Here is a 19596-nt window from a genome sequence, read left to right as displayed (position 1 = left end):
AGCAGGGAAACTTGCAATTAAGCCAGCAGGTGAGTGCTTTGAAGTACACCTGGGTGAGTGGGAAGTATTGTAGTATGGCATAAATGTGGGAAGGGAGTGTTGTAGAAGGTATTGTAGTATGGCATGGAAGGGGCTGCTGTAGCATGGTCCGTGTGTGGCTGGGAAAGCATGTGCTATAGAGTGGAGGCAGGTGCAACTAATGGGAGCAACTTGAGACCTTCTTTGCTGGCTTCCTCACTGACTTTGCTTGTAGGAAGTCATCAGGGAAAGTCGCAAAATGATGATCATGTGATCATGAGACTCATAAATGCAAGCCAGTTGCCAAGCACCCAATTGTGATCATGTGACTGCAGGGGTACTGAATTTTGAGGACTGGTCATAAGTACCACTCTGCTCACATTGCCAGGAGTTTGATTCCTCCGATCCTGACCGGCTCAAGGTTGACTCAGCCTTCTATCCATGAGGTTGGTAAAATGAGGACCTAGATTGTTGGAGGCAATATGTTGACTCCGTAATTTGCTTAGAGAGGGCTGTAAAGCACTGTGAAGTTGTACATAAGTGCTATTGCTATCTGTAATGACTTTTCATTCAGAATGTTGATTTTCACTTCCTTTTGTCATTTTACTTTCACTCTAATTTATTTTACCTTTCTTCCATATCTGTTTTTCCACTAAACACACCATTAAACCATCAAAAATGGCTCATCCCTCATATTTCATCATGATCAGTAATTTATTCTTTTTTATTAATTCCTTTTTCATATATACATATCAACAGATTATAGCCAAAAAAGTATATAAATAACCACCCTGATTCATTATTTGGTCTCTGAATATTTCATATTATTTAACATAATGACTTTCTATCTTGGTTTATATTAATTCAGAGTTTTGCATTTTCCTCTCCCATTCATCCATGGTTTTTCTATTCTCATAATTCATTGGCAACTAAAACATACCTATGAATTGCTAACAGGTTCAATCAATTTTTATTATGGTCACAGACTAGAAAATAAAAGCATTAAAACAATAATAATAGTAAAAAATAAAAGGCAGACAGAATAATATATTGTGATTGGTGGCAGATTAACAGTCAGCAGTTAAAGTTTACCTAATTTTACATACAACGTAGCAGAATTTGCCCACATTCAGAAAAACTACTTCATACTGATCTGATAACAATAGTCATAAAAAAGACCAGTATTTCCTGGATATACTAGGTAAGATGTTATAAATAGCACATAAGAATTTCAAAATTAATTGCCCCATGGTACAGGCAGCATTTCCTGCTAATGGCTGGGACAGTACTGGTCAGTTTTGGCCCATTTAGGGCAGAGTGCCTCAATCATAAACAAAGCACACTCACACTATTTTTTGTAAGCCAGGATTCCTAATCCAGAAAACACCTTGGAAACCACACCGTTACCTACATCCCACCAATCAGGAATCAATATATGGTACTGATACACTAAAACAGAGTTCCCCAACCTTTCAGGGTTGCTGGCCCAGAGCGGGGGGAGGGTGGAAAGAAGGGATGGTTTTGTGGGAGAGGTAAGGGCCTGCACATGTGCGCACAAACACCCATTGCTTGCTCAAGTGGGTTTGCAAATGCAGACACTCACAGTGATGCTCGCATGCACCAGCCAGCCACTCATGCAGTCCAGTGGCCAATAGGCTGTGGCCCACAGGTTGGAGACCCCTGAACTAAAAGATACACATTCAAAATTATAATATTTTCATTTAAATTCAAATGGGTTGAATTTAAATCACTAAAACCAAAATGGGGCAACACCTGGGACAATTAAGTGTAGATTTTCCACAAGAAAAAACATTTTAAATCTTACTAACCATTCACAGTTACTATGAATTACCACACATTGCACTCACATTACCCTAAATTAATTGTCCTTCATATGCCTACTTTTACCATACATAACTGGTTTTTTTCTTATACTAAGTTTTCTTCAGAAAAAGAATTAAATATTGAAAGAAATATGGAGACAACCAGTTTAATATGGTCTCATTATTACCAGAACATTAAAGAGCATCACACATTAAAATATTGCTTTAGAGATCAGGCAGTAAAGAAGGAAATGAGGGAACTGCTCATCTCAAGCATCTTCTAAAATTATGTGAATAAATCAAATTCTGAATATGCAGGCATGTACTTTTGCTTGGTGGAATAGATAATTGACAAAGTATTTGAAAATATCCATATACATACAAAAAAAATGAGGGGGGAGAACATAAGAAGCAAACATGCACTAAAACCTACACCAAAATCCAAGTAACCTTCATTAAATTAACACGACTCTTTTCCAACCTCTTTTTACACAGCCATGAAAGAGAAAATGAGGAGGAAGTTTAAGTGTCAGAATAAGGACAAAAAAAAAGGAAATTACACGCTGGTACACTGTATTTAATAATGTTTAAGATTACATTTGTCATCTCTGAAAATGTATTCATGAGCAAATATGCAATACTGCATTAGAGACAATCTACTCACCTGCGACCACATTCTGAATATTTACCAATATTTTTTAATATTAAGGCAGCTGTTAATCGGATGTGTTTAGTAATTGGTCCCTCTTTTTCATCCTAAGTCAGAAAAGAAACCAAGTTTTTAGTACCAGTGTCATAACTATGTTTTTCCAGTGTATCATCCATATTATTCTACTTACTGTGAAATCTCTGAAAACGAGGTTTCGTGATCCCCGCCTTAAAGCCATGAGGGCAGCACTAGGGTGATTGACAATAGCCTTCTGTGCTCTGGGAGTAGAAGAACCCCCAGCAGTTGGTGGCCTGAATAGATTTACAAATAAAAATAATTACACAGTGTTTCTGGCACAAGTATTGTTTCCTTCTGCTAAACTGATGCTTGGTGCTAATGGTTCTAATTATTTTATTCCTCAAGAGAAGGTTGTTCATATTTTAACTAATAAAATAATAATATATTAGAGAAGTTGCCATTTACTTTGTAAGATGTTTTGTCAACATTACTATTATACTATTATATTAATTTTTGTTAATCTACTCATTTAAATAACTGTCCCTCAAATGCAACAACAACCTCTCCTCCAAATGCTATGGGTACAGCAATGTTTCCCAAGAATTGAAAGCCTTTGGAATAAGGAACAATGATAGTTTTCTTGCATTATTTTCTATTATACTTTTAAACTATTTAAAAGTATTATTCTTTGGGGAGAGAAGATTATGCAGATCTAAAATATTTAATTTTGCGTTGGCAGTGCATCTAGAACTAGGTTCTCTTTAGTTTTAGGAATTGTGTGGAAAATCAATAATGTTCTAAGTTGCATTTATGCAGAAATTAAACATTCAAAAGCATTTATAAACATTTAAACACATCTGAAAAACTTTGCAGTAATTTTTTTTTACTTTACTGTAAAAAAAATTAAATCTTGCTTTAATAAATACATTGGTTGATAATGTATCACATCTTTTGTGTTCCAGGCAATAAAGTAATAGATTCATGTGAAATTTTTATGAGAAAAGCCACCTTCCCAAATAGTTGACAATGTCTGTTAAAATAATGGAATTTCTTAGACATGGTCATTGAGAGTTAATCTGCTGGTCCATTTGTCCATTTTCCCTTACCAAAAAACTTTTTTCCATTTGATACATTTGATTCATTTTGTGCTATCAAGTCAATGTAGACACTTAACAATGATATTGTCATACTCCAGCTGAATAACCCCAACCAAGCAAAACATAAGAAACATGATGAACCCCAATGTTAATTTTATTAGGCAAAAAAACCAATCTGGCAAGTTTAAAGGAAAACTAACCCTAAAGCTATGGCAGGAAACAGATAATTAAAAGAGTAAAACTTCCCCTGCCCTCTCTGACAGTTCAGGTCACATTGTCCAATATATCTTCTGGTAATTGTTATGAGAAAAAACTTTAGTCGCCAAAATAATTCTTCAGCTCTCACATTGATAAGGAGCACCTGTGGATTCAAACTTTCCCCTCTTCCCCCTCCTGAACTGCTGGCAAACTAAAAGCATGCAGCAGTCCTAAAAACAGTAGGCTTCCCAGCTTGACAGGTCGTTCCCCTCTACAAAGGAAAGGGAATCTAGAAAACAAAAAGAATACACATAAATGCTTGCTAATTTTTTCCTTGTACTGGTGCCAGCTTCTGGGGGTATTTTGTGTGGAATTGTTTTACCAAACATTCCGCTTTTACATGCTGGGCCTTCACCCATCTAGACATCGGGTAACTCTCCCATTGGATTAAGTACTGCAGCTTCCCCTTGTGGATTCTGGAAACAAGGATTTGCTTAACTTCATAATGCATTTCCCCTTCTACCACTATTAGGGTGGGGACTCCCGCCCCTACTGGTCTCAGTGTGGATTCCTTGTATGGCTTCAATAAGCTACAATGGAACACCGGGTGCATCTTACCCAACAACTTTGGTAATTTCAGCTCTATGGTCACCAGGTTAATGACTTTCATTATGGGTAAAGGACTTCAGCCCTAACTTTTTGCAACTCTGTCTCAGCTTAAGATACTTTGTAGACAGATACACTTTATTTCCCACATGGAATGTCTTCTGGGGAGCTCGCTTATCTGCCTGTTTTTTCTGACTTTGGCTGCCTTATCTAGAGCCTTCTTCACATTAGTCCAAATCCTTTGAAAAGAACCCACCCAGTCACTTGATTCAGGATGGGGGTCCTGTGGGCACTCTGGATTAGGCACAAACTCCACCCCATCGCTAATTTAAATGGAGTGAAACCAGTACTGTTGTGCACTGCAAGAGTTCTCACCAGTTTGTTTGCTGATTGTTGACATAGAAACGCAGGTACCGTTCCACTATTGTGTTAGCTCGTTCTACTGATCCATTAGTACTCAGATGAAAAGCAGAGTTGAGCCCCTAGGAAGACCCAATCATTTTTAATAACTGCCTCCAGAACTTAGCAGTAAATTGGACCCCACAATCTGAAATGATGTGCTTAGTCACCCCATGCAGCTGGTAGATATGTTGCAAAAACATCTTCGCTAACTTCTGGGCTGAGGAGAGTCCAGTGCATGCAATGAAGTGGGCTTGCTTGGAAAATAGGTCTATCACAGTCCATATTTCCCCCACTTTCCGGTAGCTCCACTATAAAGTCCATGGCTATCTCCCCACCAGGGTCTGGTTGGGTCAGCCACCTGCTGCAACAGTTCCGGACTCTTCCCTGGTAATCTTTTGCTGGCCGCACAGAGAGCACAGCTCACCACAAAGCTCTCAATGCCCTTCTTCATCTTTGGCGACCATGTGTGTTTGGGATCCCCCAGGCTAGGCACATATGGAAGAGGTTGTGGCTCAGCCCCTCTTGGAACTATTGGGTCAAGAGTTTCTGTGGCCAGTGCCTCAGCCTCCCTGCGATCCTCCTGAAATCTTTAATGTATTTAGCCACTGGTCTACTCTGCTGCTTGAGCTTCCGAATCTCTACCTCTGCCTGTTGGGTTTGCACAGGATCTCTGGAAGGTCTGAGTCCACAGAGAAATGCATCGTGGTCTGCCAACTCAGGGGCACCTACATCATGGAGAACTGTCACCCATTCCACTGCCTCCCCTTCAAGGTTGGCCACTACGATATCCACCTGGGCCTCATCATCAGGGTAATCTTCTCCATGTCAGTCAAGGTGGGTCCAGTCTTGATTGAGGAAGAATGCCAGCTTCTCAGGGTTTCCATCAAATGTACCCCTCAGCAGTGGGGGTGGAGGTGGCCTTGGCACCGGCTCGTGTCTCAGCATCCAGCCCCCACCATATCGGTACATCCACAGGCAAACTCCATACCAGGGACCCGGAGGGGGGATTGCCAGTCTGCCCTCCCAGGCTGGGCAGCTGGTGGATGGCTGCAGGCTCTCTGTCCCAGGTCGGGCTGAGGAGGTGGCCCCGGCAGTGGGCTAGTAGCAATCCCAGTCACTGCGGCTGCTGCTCCTGCTATGTGTTGAGGTGAGAGAACTGGTGCCGATGCCAGGAGCAGAGCAGAGCCCCTTCAGGGTTTTGGATCCCGCCATGGGACTGGCTATTCTTCACAAATCTCTAGGCTGCTAAACTTCTGCCTCAGCTGCTCCACCAACTGGCTACTGTACCTTGGCAGGTAGCGCTTCTTGGGGGACGTCCACTCTGAAGCTCCTTGCTCCTACCACTCCAGTTCTCTGCCCCACTGGGGCTGAGGGCAGTACATCACAAACTTGGCTGCCATGGCTCTCTATAGCTCCTCTCGCCACTTCTTCAACTCGGGCTGGTTGAACATCGCTGGCCTACCAGTCCATTCCAGGGTTGGGGTCAGCTCTTCGCGTTCAACTTACTCCTTCGGATGGGTGAGCTTGGTGGGGTTACAAAGGTGCTTTCAGACCTCAGCTGGAGTCCTGCTGGTCGATCCCAATCCGGCTCCAGCCAGCTTCTCTGTTTCAGGCATCTTCTACTGAGTCTTCACCAGCCCTTTGGAGGCTTCCAGAAAGGCACAGGGGCTCAGGACCCCTTAATTAATTTAGGAAATTTTTGAGAGTTAGCTTAGTGTCATATTCCGACTTAATAAGCCCAACCAAGCAAAACACTAGAGACATGATGAACTCCAATGTTAACTTTATTAGGCAAAAACCAATCCAGCAAGTTTGAAGGAAAGCTAACTCTAAAGCTATGGTAGGAAACAGATAATTCAGAGTAACACTTGCCCTCCCCACTCTGACAGTTCAGATCACATTGTTCAATATATCTTCTGGTAATTGTTATGAGAAGAAACTTCAGTTCACCAAAATAATTCTTCAGCTCTCACGTTGATAAGGAGCACCTGTGGATTCAAACTTTCACCTCTTCCCTTCCTGCACTGTTGGCAAACTAGAAGCATGCAGCAGTCCTAAAGACAGTAGGTTTCACAGCTTGACACACATAGATAGATTTTCTCCATTTTCTCCTTTGTCGCAATCTGGCCCTTTGAGGGTTTCAATAGTGTAATCATTGCAGCTGTAACTGAGGTCTTTTCTAGTTTATTTTTATTTCTCTTTTTTTTGTCCATAGGTAAGATAGAGCTTAGCCAAATTATACAATGGAACTCCACAATCTTCAAAAAGGCAGGATAAGTTAGGTAACTGTGTTAACTCAAGTGTTTTATTCTACATCAGACTTTGGTTTCACACCAATTCACAGCATAACCCTAATAATAATAAGCTTAAAGTGAAAAAAATAGTCTTTGATCAAAATGGCTTACTCCAAATATTCCTTTAGCTTTCCTAAAGTAAGCAGATATAGGGATTATTCAACTGACAGTGGAAAGCTTTACTTTATAAAGTGACCCTGATTTTCTCTGTTAAGATAAACACTGAGGTTGTTAAATCTACATTATGCACGACCAATGGAAGACCAATGTTCAATTCCTATAAATGCAGCATTTAATAATTTAAAGTCAACTCACTAGCACAACTTATTGTCTATGCAGATTTTCAGTCATCCAGTCATAGTTGTCCCAAAGATGCTTTTGCATGAGGCAATTGGACTTTCTTGGGTTTTTTTTAATTTTGAAGACGCCTTGCTTCTCATCCAAGAAACTTCTTCCATTCTGACTGGATGGTGGGGAATGGAAGGATTTATGCTCCTTGCAGACAGCTGGTCATTTGCATTCTTTTAGAGAGTTGTTGAGGCCACCTGGAGGTTTATATGTTGTCAGGGTCACCTGAGTAGTGCAAATGGGTGTGGAGCCTTCTTGGAACTGTTGAAAGAACTGTACTGAGAGAGCCGGGAAAGTAAAACCTACTCTGAAAATAAGTCCTAGCTTGATTTTTGCGGGTGGGTCTAATATAAGTCCAACCCAAAAAATAAGCCCTAGTTTTACGGTGAGGCACACACCTAAAAATAAAGCTAGGTGGGGGTCGGGGTGTGGAGGTGCCCCACGCACCCCACACCCACTTACCTTACAGCCAGGCCTCTCCTCGATGGCCCACTTCTTCTGCAGAATCCCTAGGTCTGCATTTCAGTCAGAGGCCTTCCCATAGCTGAGAACCGAGCTATGGATTCAATCAATAGCTTGATTCTGCAAGGCCTCTGCAGATGAGAACCGAGCCTGGGATTGAATCTATTGTTCAGTTCTCAGCTGCAGTGGTCTTCCGGAAAGGTCTTTGACTGTGAAATGCAGGCCAGAGCTCCATTCTCAGCTACAGAATAAAGCTGCTCCTTGTGCCGGAGAAGTGGGCCAGCTGGACGGGGCTGTCTGTGACAGAAGTGAGTGGAAAAGACACTTCCCTACCCCAAAAATAATACCTGGTGCCTCTTTTGGAGGGAAAAAGAGACTGGGTCTTATTTGGGGGGGGGAAACACGTTAGATGGCCTCTTTGACCCCTCTTTCAAACCAGCAGTCCTCTTCACCAGTTCCTTCTCTTCTATTCTGCTGTCTGTAAGCATTGCTCCATCCACTATGGAGACTTTTTTTGTCTTTCTTATCGACAATTGTTAAGTCTGGAGTGTTATGTAGCAGGTCCCTGTCTGTTTGAATTATAAAGTCACAGAGCAATTTAACTTCTTTATTTTCTATGACTTTCTGTATTTTATGTTCTTACCAGTTCTTGCTTGCAGGCAAATGATATTTCTTGCAGATCTTCCAATGCACCATTGTTGCTACTTGGTCATGCCCCTTCTTGTAGTTAATCTGTGAGATCTTCTTGCAACAGCTTACCAGGTGATCCACTGTTTCCTCAGCTTCTTTGCATAGGCAGCACTTACTATCTGTTGCTGTCTTCTCAATTCTGGCTTTGTATGCAATTGTCCTTAAGGCATGGTCTTGTGCAGCCAGAATTAGTCCCTTGCTCTCTTTCTTCAACTCCTCTTAGCCGTTGCCATGTCTTGTTATTATCTGCTTTCCCTATTTTTCTTAATATACTGGTCATGTAGTGCTTTGTCTTCCCATGCCTCCAATTTGTTCTTCATTTGGTCTTTCTTGTAGGCCAGTTTGGTCTCTCCAGTAGTCAGTAAGTCTTCCCAACATATTAAGTTCAGTGCATCTTCATTGTCCTTCAGATATTCTTCCAAAGCCCTTTTTCTTCTTCAACCATCTGATGCACTTGCAACATTGCATGCCCACCTATTTGCCTTGGTAGGTAGAGTCTCTCAATGTCGCTGTGAGGATGAAGGGCATGATTCATTGTCCTTATTTTTCTGCTCTTCCTATCCATTGCTTTTAGTTCTGATTGAGTCCAGTCCACTATTCCTGCTAGTATCTAATGATTGGAATTGCCCAGGTGTTGATTGCCTTGATGGTATTTCCTCCATGTATTCACCTCTAATTTCTTGACTTCATTGTGTTTGATGTTGTCAGCTTGAAGGATATCCAGGTATTTGTAGTAATATCTTCATCCAGACTCTTAATGTTATTTTCATGGAGCATCTTGATTCCTTCAGTTTGCATTATTTTTCCTTGTTTGATAATGAGCGTGGCATATCTGTCCAATCCAAACTCCATTGCAATATCTTGGCTATATATACGGACAGTGTTGAGCAGTGATTCTATTTCACATGGAGTTTTTCCATACAGCTTCAGATTGTCCATGTAAATGAGGTGAGACAGTCTGGCAGATGATGATGATGACGATTATTCACATTAAAAAAACTCTAAAAGGCAGCTAAAATGTAATAGGAAAATGGATGTTAACAATAACTGAACTATTCTAATATCCACTAGTTCTGTTGGATCCCCAGGCTTGATGGCAAAACTAAATCTTAAAGGATTTTTGGAAAATCAGAATAATGGTGTCAGCCTAAACTTGGGGGGGGGATATTCTACAACATGGGTGCCACAGCCAAGAAGACCCATTGCCTAGGTCCCTAAATGAAACAACTTGCAACATACCTTCTCTACTAGATCTGGTGGGACAGAAGAATAATCCTTCTGGTATTATCCCTCTAATAACCTGGTCCCATGTATGGCTTTAAAGATCAAGCAAATTGAATTGGGTCTGGAAACAAATTACCAATGCAGCTTGGAGAGCAGCAGTGTAATGTGTGTTCTACAAGGAACACACATTACTGCCTGCATCATTCCATTTTGAAGCTTCCTGGTAGTCTTCAAGAGAGTCCCATGTAGAGCGCATTACAACAGGGTTACTCATACGCCACCCCCAGCTTGCTTTAACAAGCCAGGAAGGGCATGGATTTAAAGACCAGGTGGCTGAGCTCACAGTCCTAAGGACCCATCTGCCCCAACAAATCCATATCGTTTCCAGATTTTCTAACTATCTCCTCTGAGCTAAAACAAAATCTCACCTTCCCCTGGATTCTGCCATATTCCCAAGGGGGTAGGGGATAGGCATGCAGGCTTTATTGTTTTCACTTCCTCCATTAAATGTAACTTTTTGTTTATTTGCCTGTCTGCTATCCATTACAATGTAACAAATTGCTTTCAATACTATGCATCTCTCTGAACTTTTCCTCCCTTACCGGGCAACTAGGAAAAGAGGTGGGGGAAGAGACACAAACTTCCGGGATCTGGTTTATTTGCCAAAGGAGGTGTGAAGAGCTGTGGAATGATCGTGCTGCAAACGGAATTGGATTGATGTTATTTTTCCTTTCCCACGATGGACTTGACCACCTGGAGATTGGCTGGTCTGGAACTGCCCGAATGAACTGTAGGTGGAGTTTGCTTGGGGGCATTTTAAAATTATCGAGCTGTAAGGGAATCCTTCAGATCCTGTCTATTATGCCTGCTATCTCCTATTTCTTAGTAAAAGTTCCTGCTTGGAAGAAACTGTCTCCAAGAGTTCTGCTTTCTTAAGATGTGGGTTTGAGGTGGGTCCTGACATTAGGATCTGCATTAATAGTCAACCTGGGAGGAAGAACCTTACCAGGAGACTTTGCAAAAAATACAGTGTCGAACGACAAGGCAGGGAGAAAAGGAAGAAAGTCCTATGGAAAGGGAGCCTTCCCCACCAACCAAGATCCCACCAGCTATCGGGATCTGAAGCGTTATACTCCTCAGGGGAAGAGGTGGTGGAGACACGCGACCACAAACCTCGATGGTCGATGGGCATTGGGAAAAAAAGCGAGTGGGAAAAGGTATCGAGAAAAGTGATCCTGAGAAGGGGCAGCCACCAACACGAATGGAAGCAAGAGATGGAGAAATCCCTGCATGTTAGCAAAGATGAAGGGAGTTATGCACCACACTCAGACTGGATCCTAGAGAAAGCTATTGACCTGATGAAAAAAAACCTTGGCTCTCTAAGGGAGGAGAAACCTGAGCCCCGCGGCCGCAGCAGTGCGTGGAGCTGCAGCTGGAGAGACACTGGGGGGGATTTGGAACCTGTAGTCCTGGGGACGTCCGCTGAACCCGTAGCTACCACCTCAGCAGCCCTCACTCCCCGCCGACCCACAGATGGAGTTCAGGATAGGAGGCAATACTACCGATCCATTCAAAGACTCCCACCGCTGGAAGCGAAATTCAGGGGGGAGCCACCACACTTGGGGTTTTTCCTAACCCAAGTCCTCAGTTACATGGAAGAATACGGACAGGACATCCCAAGTGACAAAGCCCGCATCCGTATCGTGCAATCTGCCCTGGATGGACCAGCCGCAGACTGGGTGGTGAACCTGCATGACTCCAACGCCCCAGAGCTCAATGACTTCAAACGTTTCATGTCCTCTTTGAGAAGGTGATTCGAGGACCCACTGGCTGACTGCAAGGCCCGTGAGAGAATCAAAACAGTGAGGCAGGGCAGATGCCTGGTGGCTTAATATACACAAGAATTCCAGGCCATTGCCAAGAAGCTGAACTGGCCGGAAGACATCCTCCTTAGCCATTTCAAAGAAAGTCTAAACTACGACCTGTATGATGCTTGCCTGCCTCGAGGGGACCCACACTACCTCGATGACTGGTATGTCCAGGCAGAGGAGGCAGAGATACACCTACTAAAGAGGCACCGAGGAAAACCATGGGCCTGCCTGCCTCCTGAGCCAGCACGAGCCAGTGAAACCACCGGCTATGACTAAGAAGTCAACGGGCCGTTTCAAATGTGGGAGAGGGCCACCGTGCCGTAGAATGCCGCCCAAAACCCCTCAGCGCAAATCAGACCCATAACCAGCCAGATCAGGGAAGTTCCGAGCCAAACCAAAAGAACCCATGAGGGCAATAGAAGCTGTACAGTCCCCAACCCCTGCCAAGGAAAAGGAGGGAACTCTGGCCTACACCGCAGGGGCGGTGGACACCTTGGAGGACAGCTCGGAGGGCAAACCCATGATAAGTAGATCCATTCCACCCATCCTCAAGACAGTGACTATATTAGCTCCCTCTATGCCCAAAGCTGTCAAAGTGAAAGCCTTAACAGACTCTGGCTGCACCCACTGCCTCATTAGCCCGCCACTAGTGGGGAATTTGGGCATTCCATGAGGAGACTAAAGCAACAAATCTCATTTGGCCAGTTAGATGGGTCCATAGCAGGGGGGGTGCCAGCTACCGTAGCCAGCTTACTAGTCCACCTGTCCCTGGGGAACCATGAAGAAGATATAATATTTGTAGTGACCCCAGGCATGGAATGCCAAATGATTTTAGGGCTGGAATGGTTAAAGAAATGGAACCCCTAGGTAAATTGGAGGACAGCAGAACTCAAATTCCCAGAGGGGGATCACGCAAACGTAAAACCCCAAAGGCCCCCACCAACCCTAGAAGTGAAGAAAGCATCAGTGGGAGAAGAGAAGGGGTTGCCAGAAATACCGGAAGAATACCGGGACCTTGCTGAAGTTTTCAGTGAGGAACGGGCGGATGTGCTCCTTCCTCACCGACCCACGGACTGTGTTATAGAAATCAAACCTGGGGCAAAACTCCCGAAGCCCAGGCTGTACTCCATGAGCCCTAAAGAGACGGAGGAGATGGAAAGATTCATAAATAAAAACTTAGAAAGGGGATTTATTGAACCTGCCAAACCCAAAGTGGCCACCCCGGTCCTCTTTAGGGAGAAGAAGGACGGCACTTTGTGTTTGTGTGTGGATTACCGCGCCCTGAATGCAAATAGTGAAAGTAATCTGTATCCCCTACCCCTCATGAAGGACATGTTATCCCCCTATTGAAAGGATGGATTTTTACCAAACTAGACCTAAGAGAAGCGTACTACCGCGTTAGGATCAAGGAAGGGGACGAATGAAAGACCGCATTTAATTGTCCCATGGGATGCTACCAGTTCAAAGTTTTGCCATTTGGACTACAACGGGCCCCCACAGTTTTTATGCAATTAATCAATGAAGTGCTAAGAGAGTACCTATTTAAGGGGGTCCTGGTTTACCTAGATGACATCCTTATCTTCACTGAGTCCAAAGAGCAGCATATTAACCTAGTCAGAGCGGTTTAAAAAAAACCTGCGGTCTGCCCACCTATATGCCAAATTATCGAAATGCGAATTCCACCAGGAAAGAATAGACTACCTGGGGTATCGCATATCCCCACAGGGCATTGAAATGGACCCTGAGCAAGTCAGGGCCATATTAGAATGGACACCACCCCGCACAAGGAAGCAATTACAGTTTTCTGAGTTTCGCAAACTTCTACCGCCAATTCATCCCTTCGCTTGCCCAAATAGCCCTGCCCCTCACAAACTTATTAAAAACGAGGGGGGGGCAGTGAAACCCAGCCAGCCACTGAAATGGACAATGGAATGCCAAGCGGCATTCAAGAGGCTACAGAGACTTTTTTCTGCCAAACCCGTACTGAGGCATCAGGACCCGGATAAGCCTTCTGTAATACAGGCAGACGCAAGTGATGTGGCGGTGGGAGCTGTATTATTACAGGAAATTGAGGATGGGGCACTGCAACAGTGTGCATATACGTCCACAAAACTCACTGAGACAGAACAACGCTGGGCTCTGTGGGAAAAGGAGGCTTACACTGTGAGGTGGTCATTACTTATGTGGCGTCATTTCCTTGAAGAAAATAAAATCCCCTTCCAGGTCTGGACGGACCACAAAAAAATGTAAGCGCTAAAAACACCCAGAAATCCCACTCCTAATCAAGCCCGCTGGTCACAGCACTTACACCAATTCTGTTTCACACTTAAACACTTACCGGGGTAAAAAAATTTCCTGGCAGATGCACTGTCTTGCATGCCCCAATACAACAGGACATGAGATACCGACTCTAAACCACTTATGCCCGAACCATAACTGGCAGTGCCAGTAACCACCAGGGCCCAAGCTAAAATAAAGCTGCAGTTGGGTAGCCAAACTGGAATCGAATTCTGAAAGACTTTGGAAACAGATGAATGGTTCCAGAAAAATAGACAAGTGTGCACGATCAAACACGGGCTGCCTTTGGGGGTGAGGGGGGATGTTATATATACCAACCACCCAGAGGGTCACTTGCATGCAGTTGTGCCATGATACAAAATCAGCAGGGCATTTTGGATTTGTAAAAACTTTACATTTAATTAAAAGGCAATTTTGGTGGCCATCCATGAAAAAGGACATAGAAAGCTATGTGGCCAGCTGCCCAACATGCGCAACGGCTAAGGGGTTGCAAGGAAAGTCGCTCGGACTGTTACAACCAGTGGCGAACCCCTCAGAACCCTGGAAAGAAATATCCATGGATTTTATAGTGGAATTACCAGAAAGCAACGGAAACACTGTTATATGGGGAGTTACGGATTTGTTTTCCAAACAAGTGCACTTTATACCTTGCCAAAAGGTTCCCACCGCAAAAACCTTAGCAAAACTATTTATGCAGCACATTTACAGACTGCACGTGGCACCTCAACGCATCATATCTGATAGGGGAGTGCAGTTCACGTCAAAATTTTGGAAGGAATTTTTATCCCTCTTAGGAACCACTCAGGGACTGTCATCTAGTCATCATCCTCAAGGAAACAGCCAATCGAAACACTCTAACTCAGTACTTAAGCAATGCTTAAGATGCTTTACTAATTTCCAGCAAACAAATTGGACGGACCTACTCCCTTTCTCAGAAGTTGCTTAAAATAACACAGTCCACTCCAGCACAGGCTACACTGCTTTTCAAGTAGCCATGGGTCTTACTTTCAACCCTATGCCAGAACTAATCCCAAACGAACTGGAAAGCCCATCGCTGAAAGAATGGATTGCATAATTGCAAAACACCTGGCCAAACGTTAGGGAAGCTTTAGACGAAGCTAGGCAAGCAGACAAAGCACAAGCAGACAAAAACAGAGTCGAACCTACACCATTTCATTGTAGGAGAGATGGTATATTTATCTACAAAATACCTAAAATCCCTATAGCCCTGTAAAAAACTTGGACCAAAATATACAGGACCTTTTCCAATTAAAAGAATCATAAACCCAGTAACAGTACAATTAGAACTACCCAAAAATCTTAGGCAAGTACACCCAATCTTTCACTGCAGTTTGCTAAAAAGACAACAACAGTCACCCTTACGGCCAAAAATCCCCACCACCACCACCACCTCTACTCATGGTTGAAGAAGAACAACACTTTGAGGTAAAAGAAATCCTAGATTCTAGAAGGTATCATGGAGCAACTCAATATCTAGTAGCATGGAAACACCTCTCCTCAGAAAACGAGTGGGTCCATAAATATCACGTCAGAGCACCAAACTGCCACAAAGTAGACCTTAATCGTGGCTTTAACCCTTATATGTTCAGGTTCGTCTCCAGTAGAGTATAGGTAGTCCTTGAGTTACAAAAGTAATGGAGCTTGCCAATTACATTTGCAACCCGAGAATTTGTAGGAGTGAATTGCATATTTTGAACGTGATCACTCTCTTTTGCCCATGCATTCGCAAATCAAATGTGCGGGTCGTTAAGTGCACATGAGGTATCTCAAGGTGGGGAAGGCCATGGAGGCCCCAGTGCAGAAACATGACCAGTGCGTCCAGCCATCAAAGGCCTCCCCCCACCCACTGAGAGACCCAATGCTCCTCTTTCCACCCCTTGGGGCCCCAAGCTGCTTGGGTCTTTCCTCCCCACTCCATCACCAACCGCTAATTTATCTTTGGTGCCACGTTTGAGTTAGACAGAGGCCATGAATGGGATTCCAGACCAGCAGAGTCATGCTTGCAACGAGGGGTGAGCTAGTTCTGTCAACCTGCGCTATGCATAGCTGCAAATCCTCTGCAAAATTTCTGTTTAGGAGATCTTGCAGCAAGGCCATGGGGAAGGGAAGCAGAACCGGGCTGGCCAAGCCTCATTCCTTCCAATCTAGAAGCCAAATGTGGCAGTCAGTTTCCTCTGGGTGGTTTCTTCCTGCTCACGTGCAAACAGGAGCAAGTGCTACACCAAACTTTCTAGATCCATGGCGGCAGAGAAATGCGATGGAGCTGGAAAGCAGGTTTGTTTAAGAGCCCCTCTTGCAATTTGGAAAAGGAATGCTTTTGGCAAGTGAAGGGAATAGGGCGGTGGTGCGCCTAGCTCTCCAGCTCTGTGGCGCTGTAATCTTTGAAACCCGGGTGGGTTCAGCACTCGAGCAAGGGGGGGCAGGGCTACACCTGCTTGTGAGAGAGGCTGGGGCTTGGTGGGGAAGGGGATAATCTAGCCCAGTGCTTCTCCACCTAGTTGGACAAGGGCTCTGGCATCTAAGGCTGTGCAGAACTCTCAGGCATGACACCAAAGAAAAATATTGCAGCATCTCTGCAGTCCTTCATAAGTGTGAATGATTCCAAAGGGCTGGCGCGCCCACAGAGAATGCTCTCCCCCTGGGGGCTGCCAGCTGGCACTCTCTGACCGGCGGCACCCTGAGGAGGCCCTCTCTGTGGGAGCGCACAGGACGAAGGGAAGTAGACGCCGGCAGCAGGTGCTCCCATAAGTAATCCAGACCCATGCCATTTAGGGCTTTATAGGTAATCACCAGCACCTTGAATCTCACCCAGAGGGTAACTGGAAGCCAATGCAGCTCGCGGAGTAGAGGTGTTACATGGGAGTATCGGGAGACCCCCATCACAACTCACGCAGCCGCATTCTGCACCAGCTGAAGCCACCGAGTGGTCCTCAAGGGCAGCCCCATGTAGAGAGCGTTGCAGTAGTCTAGACGGGAGGTCACGAGCGCATGAGTGACTGTGCGTAGGGCATCTCGGTCCAGATAGGGTTGCAACTGGCGCACCAGGTGAACCTGGGCAAAAGCCCCCCTGGCCACGGCTCCTATATGATCTTCAAAATTTAGCTGTGAAACTAGGAGGACACCCAAGTTGCGAGCCCTATCTACGGGGGGTAATAACTCACCCCCCATGGTTAAAGATGGAATAGCCTGAATTTCCCGAGATGCCGGCACGTACAACCACTCAGTCTTGTCGGGATTGAGCCGAAGCCTGTTCGTCCCCATCCAGACCCGAACCACCTCCAGTCATCGGGACATCACATCGAGGGCATCACTGGGGTGGTTTGGGGTAGAGATGAAGAGCTGGGTATCATCAGCATACTGATGATACCCAACCCTAAAACCACGAATGATCTCACCCAGTGGCTTCATATAGATGTTGAACAGGAGAGGCGAGAGGACCGACCCGATGAACTCCACAAACGAGAGGCCTCAAGGCTGACCTCTGCCCTCCTGCCAGCACCGACTGCAAACGTCCCAAGAGGTAGGAGGAGAACCACTGGAGAACAGTGCCCCCCACTCCCAACCCCCTGAGACGCCGCAGTAAGATACCATGGTCGATGGTATTGAAAGCCGCTGAGAGGTCTAATAGGACTAGGACAGAGGAACAACCCCTGTCCCGAGCCCGCCAGAGATCATTCACCAGTGCGACCAATGCCGTCTCCGTGCTGTACCCGGGCCTAAAGCCCGATTGGTACGGGTCCAGATAATCCGCTTCCTCCAGGAACAGAGGAAGCTGATGCGCCACCACGCTCTCAACAACCTTCGCAAGAAAGCGAAGGCTGGAGACTGGATGATAATTGTTCAAAATAGCCGGGTCCAGAGCAGGCTTGATAAGCAATTCATTACCCATTAAGTACTTTAATGTTCTGTCACTTTCTTTGGAACTTTTAATTACACTTTTAACTTAACTGATTATATTTTGTTTAACACAGCATATTTTCACAAAATTCATCATAAAATATATGACCTGCAATTCTTTTTATATTAAACACAATGAAATATCTTTCTGAATAAGAAGACTGTGCTATTTGATTATTAAGGGAGTTTACAGCTCTTACTTTGTGGAAGGTTTTGAACTTCCTACTTGTCCATGTTCATCTTGCTTTAATCCCGCAAGAAGAGCATCTCGTGAGCAATGCTTGTCCTGTTTGAGAAAGAGAAAGTAGTAATATTATATCACAGTGGAATTAATCTACATCTGACTGGTGAACTTGCATAACCATTAAGGACTATACACATCCAAATGAACGCATGGAAAATGTGCTTGAATGGACAGCATCACAGGAGATTCTGTACTGTCCAGTCAATATGGATAATGAGCAGCATAATTCAAAGAAAGTGATTTTTTGAAGAGTCATTTTGTACGATAGGTTAATTTACTGAAAAATGAAAATAATAGCAGTCAATTGATTTTGGAACACAATCTTGTACTAACTGGAGAATACTTACAAATCCTGCATTTACTGGAAACATTTGATACGTTATGTCGCTATTAGCAGTTTAAAAAACTTTGATATAACTATACTTTAATCTCATATCAAAAAGACCTGATAATCCAATTGTATGCAGTTGTATACATCTCAATAAAGTTAAAGGAGACCACTCTCAGGTAAGTGGGTTTACATTGAGAGAAATTTAATAGCATTCATATCTTCAGCACAACATCCTTTATTAATAATATATTATCAATTGTAATTAGACTCTATTCTTATAGTTAAAATATTAACCAATTATTCTGCTCTTAGTATTTTTTAAACACTTTGACTCTCAGTAGAGTATTTGTACCAGATATTTGTAGGAGGTTAAAAATGAGGACTCATTGGTACTCTCTGAGCTTAGTTGTTTTCTTGCAGACATTTCACTAGCCAAACTAGGCAACATCATCCGTTCATCAGTGTACTGATGATGTTACCTAGTTTGGTTAATAAAATGTCTGCAAGAAAAAACTCAGCTCAGAGAGCACCAAGGATCCCTCATTTCAACCCTGAACTACAAGTATTGTCCTTTATTGGAAGTTAAAAATCTAAATACAAAACTGTCGTGGTATTGTGTTAAAGAAACTCTGATTAAAACTTTATAAACAAATAAATACATACACATATCTTGTCTATCAATCAGTATGATGTCTGGTCAACATGGAAAATCTCCAATAAATAATATAATCTCATTGTTTGCAGCTAATTTTCTATAATTACTTTGAAATTCAGAAGGAATTTAGGAAGCGTTTAACAGGGTATTTGTCATGGTTCTGGTAGATGAGACCAGATAAATCAGAACTCCAAGGCTAGAGGCTTCCTCAAAGAACATGTTTATTGGTTACAAAGTATCGGCATGAACAAAAATGAAACCAAGTCTGAAATTCCCCCCAAAGAGTTACACTGTTACAAAGTTAAACTTCCCACCCCAAAGCTATGCAATCAATTACATTTCTCAATAGAATAGTTTGGCAGGCTTTCTACACCCAACCCTCCAATCCGAGTGGTAGAAATGACCTTGGTTCCCACAGGACACAGAATTGTTTAGACTAGCAGAAAACCT

The 19596-nt window shown here is 43.8% G+C and overlaps 1 protein-coding gene across 1 annotated transcript in view; it reads right to left on the bottom strand.

Annotated features, from left to right (window-relative positions):
* Positions 1-19596, bottom strand: part of ARID2 (AT-rich interaction domain 2) — a 200164-nt gene that overhangs the window by 2769 nt on the left and 177799 nt on the right. Inside the window, exons 18-20 of the mRNA XM_083365211.1 lie at positions 18117-18202; positions 2681-2801; positions 2506-2597 (exon numbers count right to left, since the gene is read on the bottom strand). Coding sequence (XP_083221337.1) covers positions 2506-2597; positions 2681-2801; positions 18117-18202 — 299 coding nt within the window. The remainder of the gene's footprint in view (positions 1-2505; positions 2598-2680; positions 2802-18116; positions 18203-19596) is intronic.

This window comes from Vipera ursinii (assembly GCF_947247035.1).
Source record: "Vipera ursinii genome assembly, chromosome: 6".
In the NCBI taxonomy this organism is placed as follows: Eukaryota; Metazoa; Chordata; class Lepidosauria; order Squamata; family Viperidae; genus Vipera; species Vipera ursinii.
Note: the sequence above shows the minus strand (reverse complement) of the source record. Positions and strands in the feature narration are given on the sequence as shown.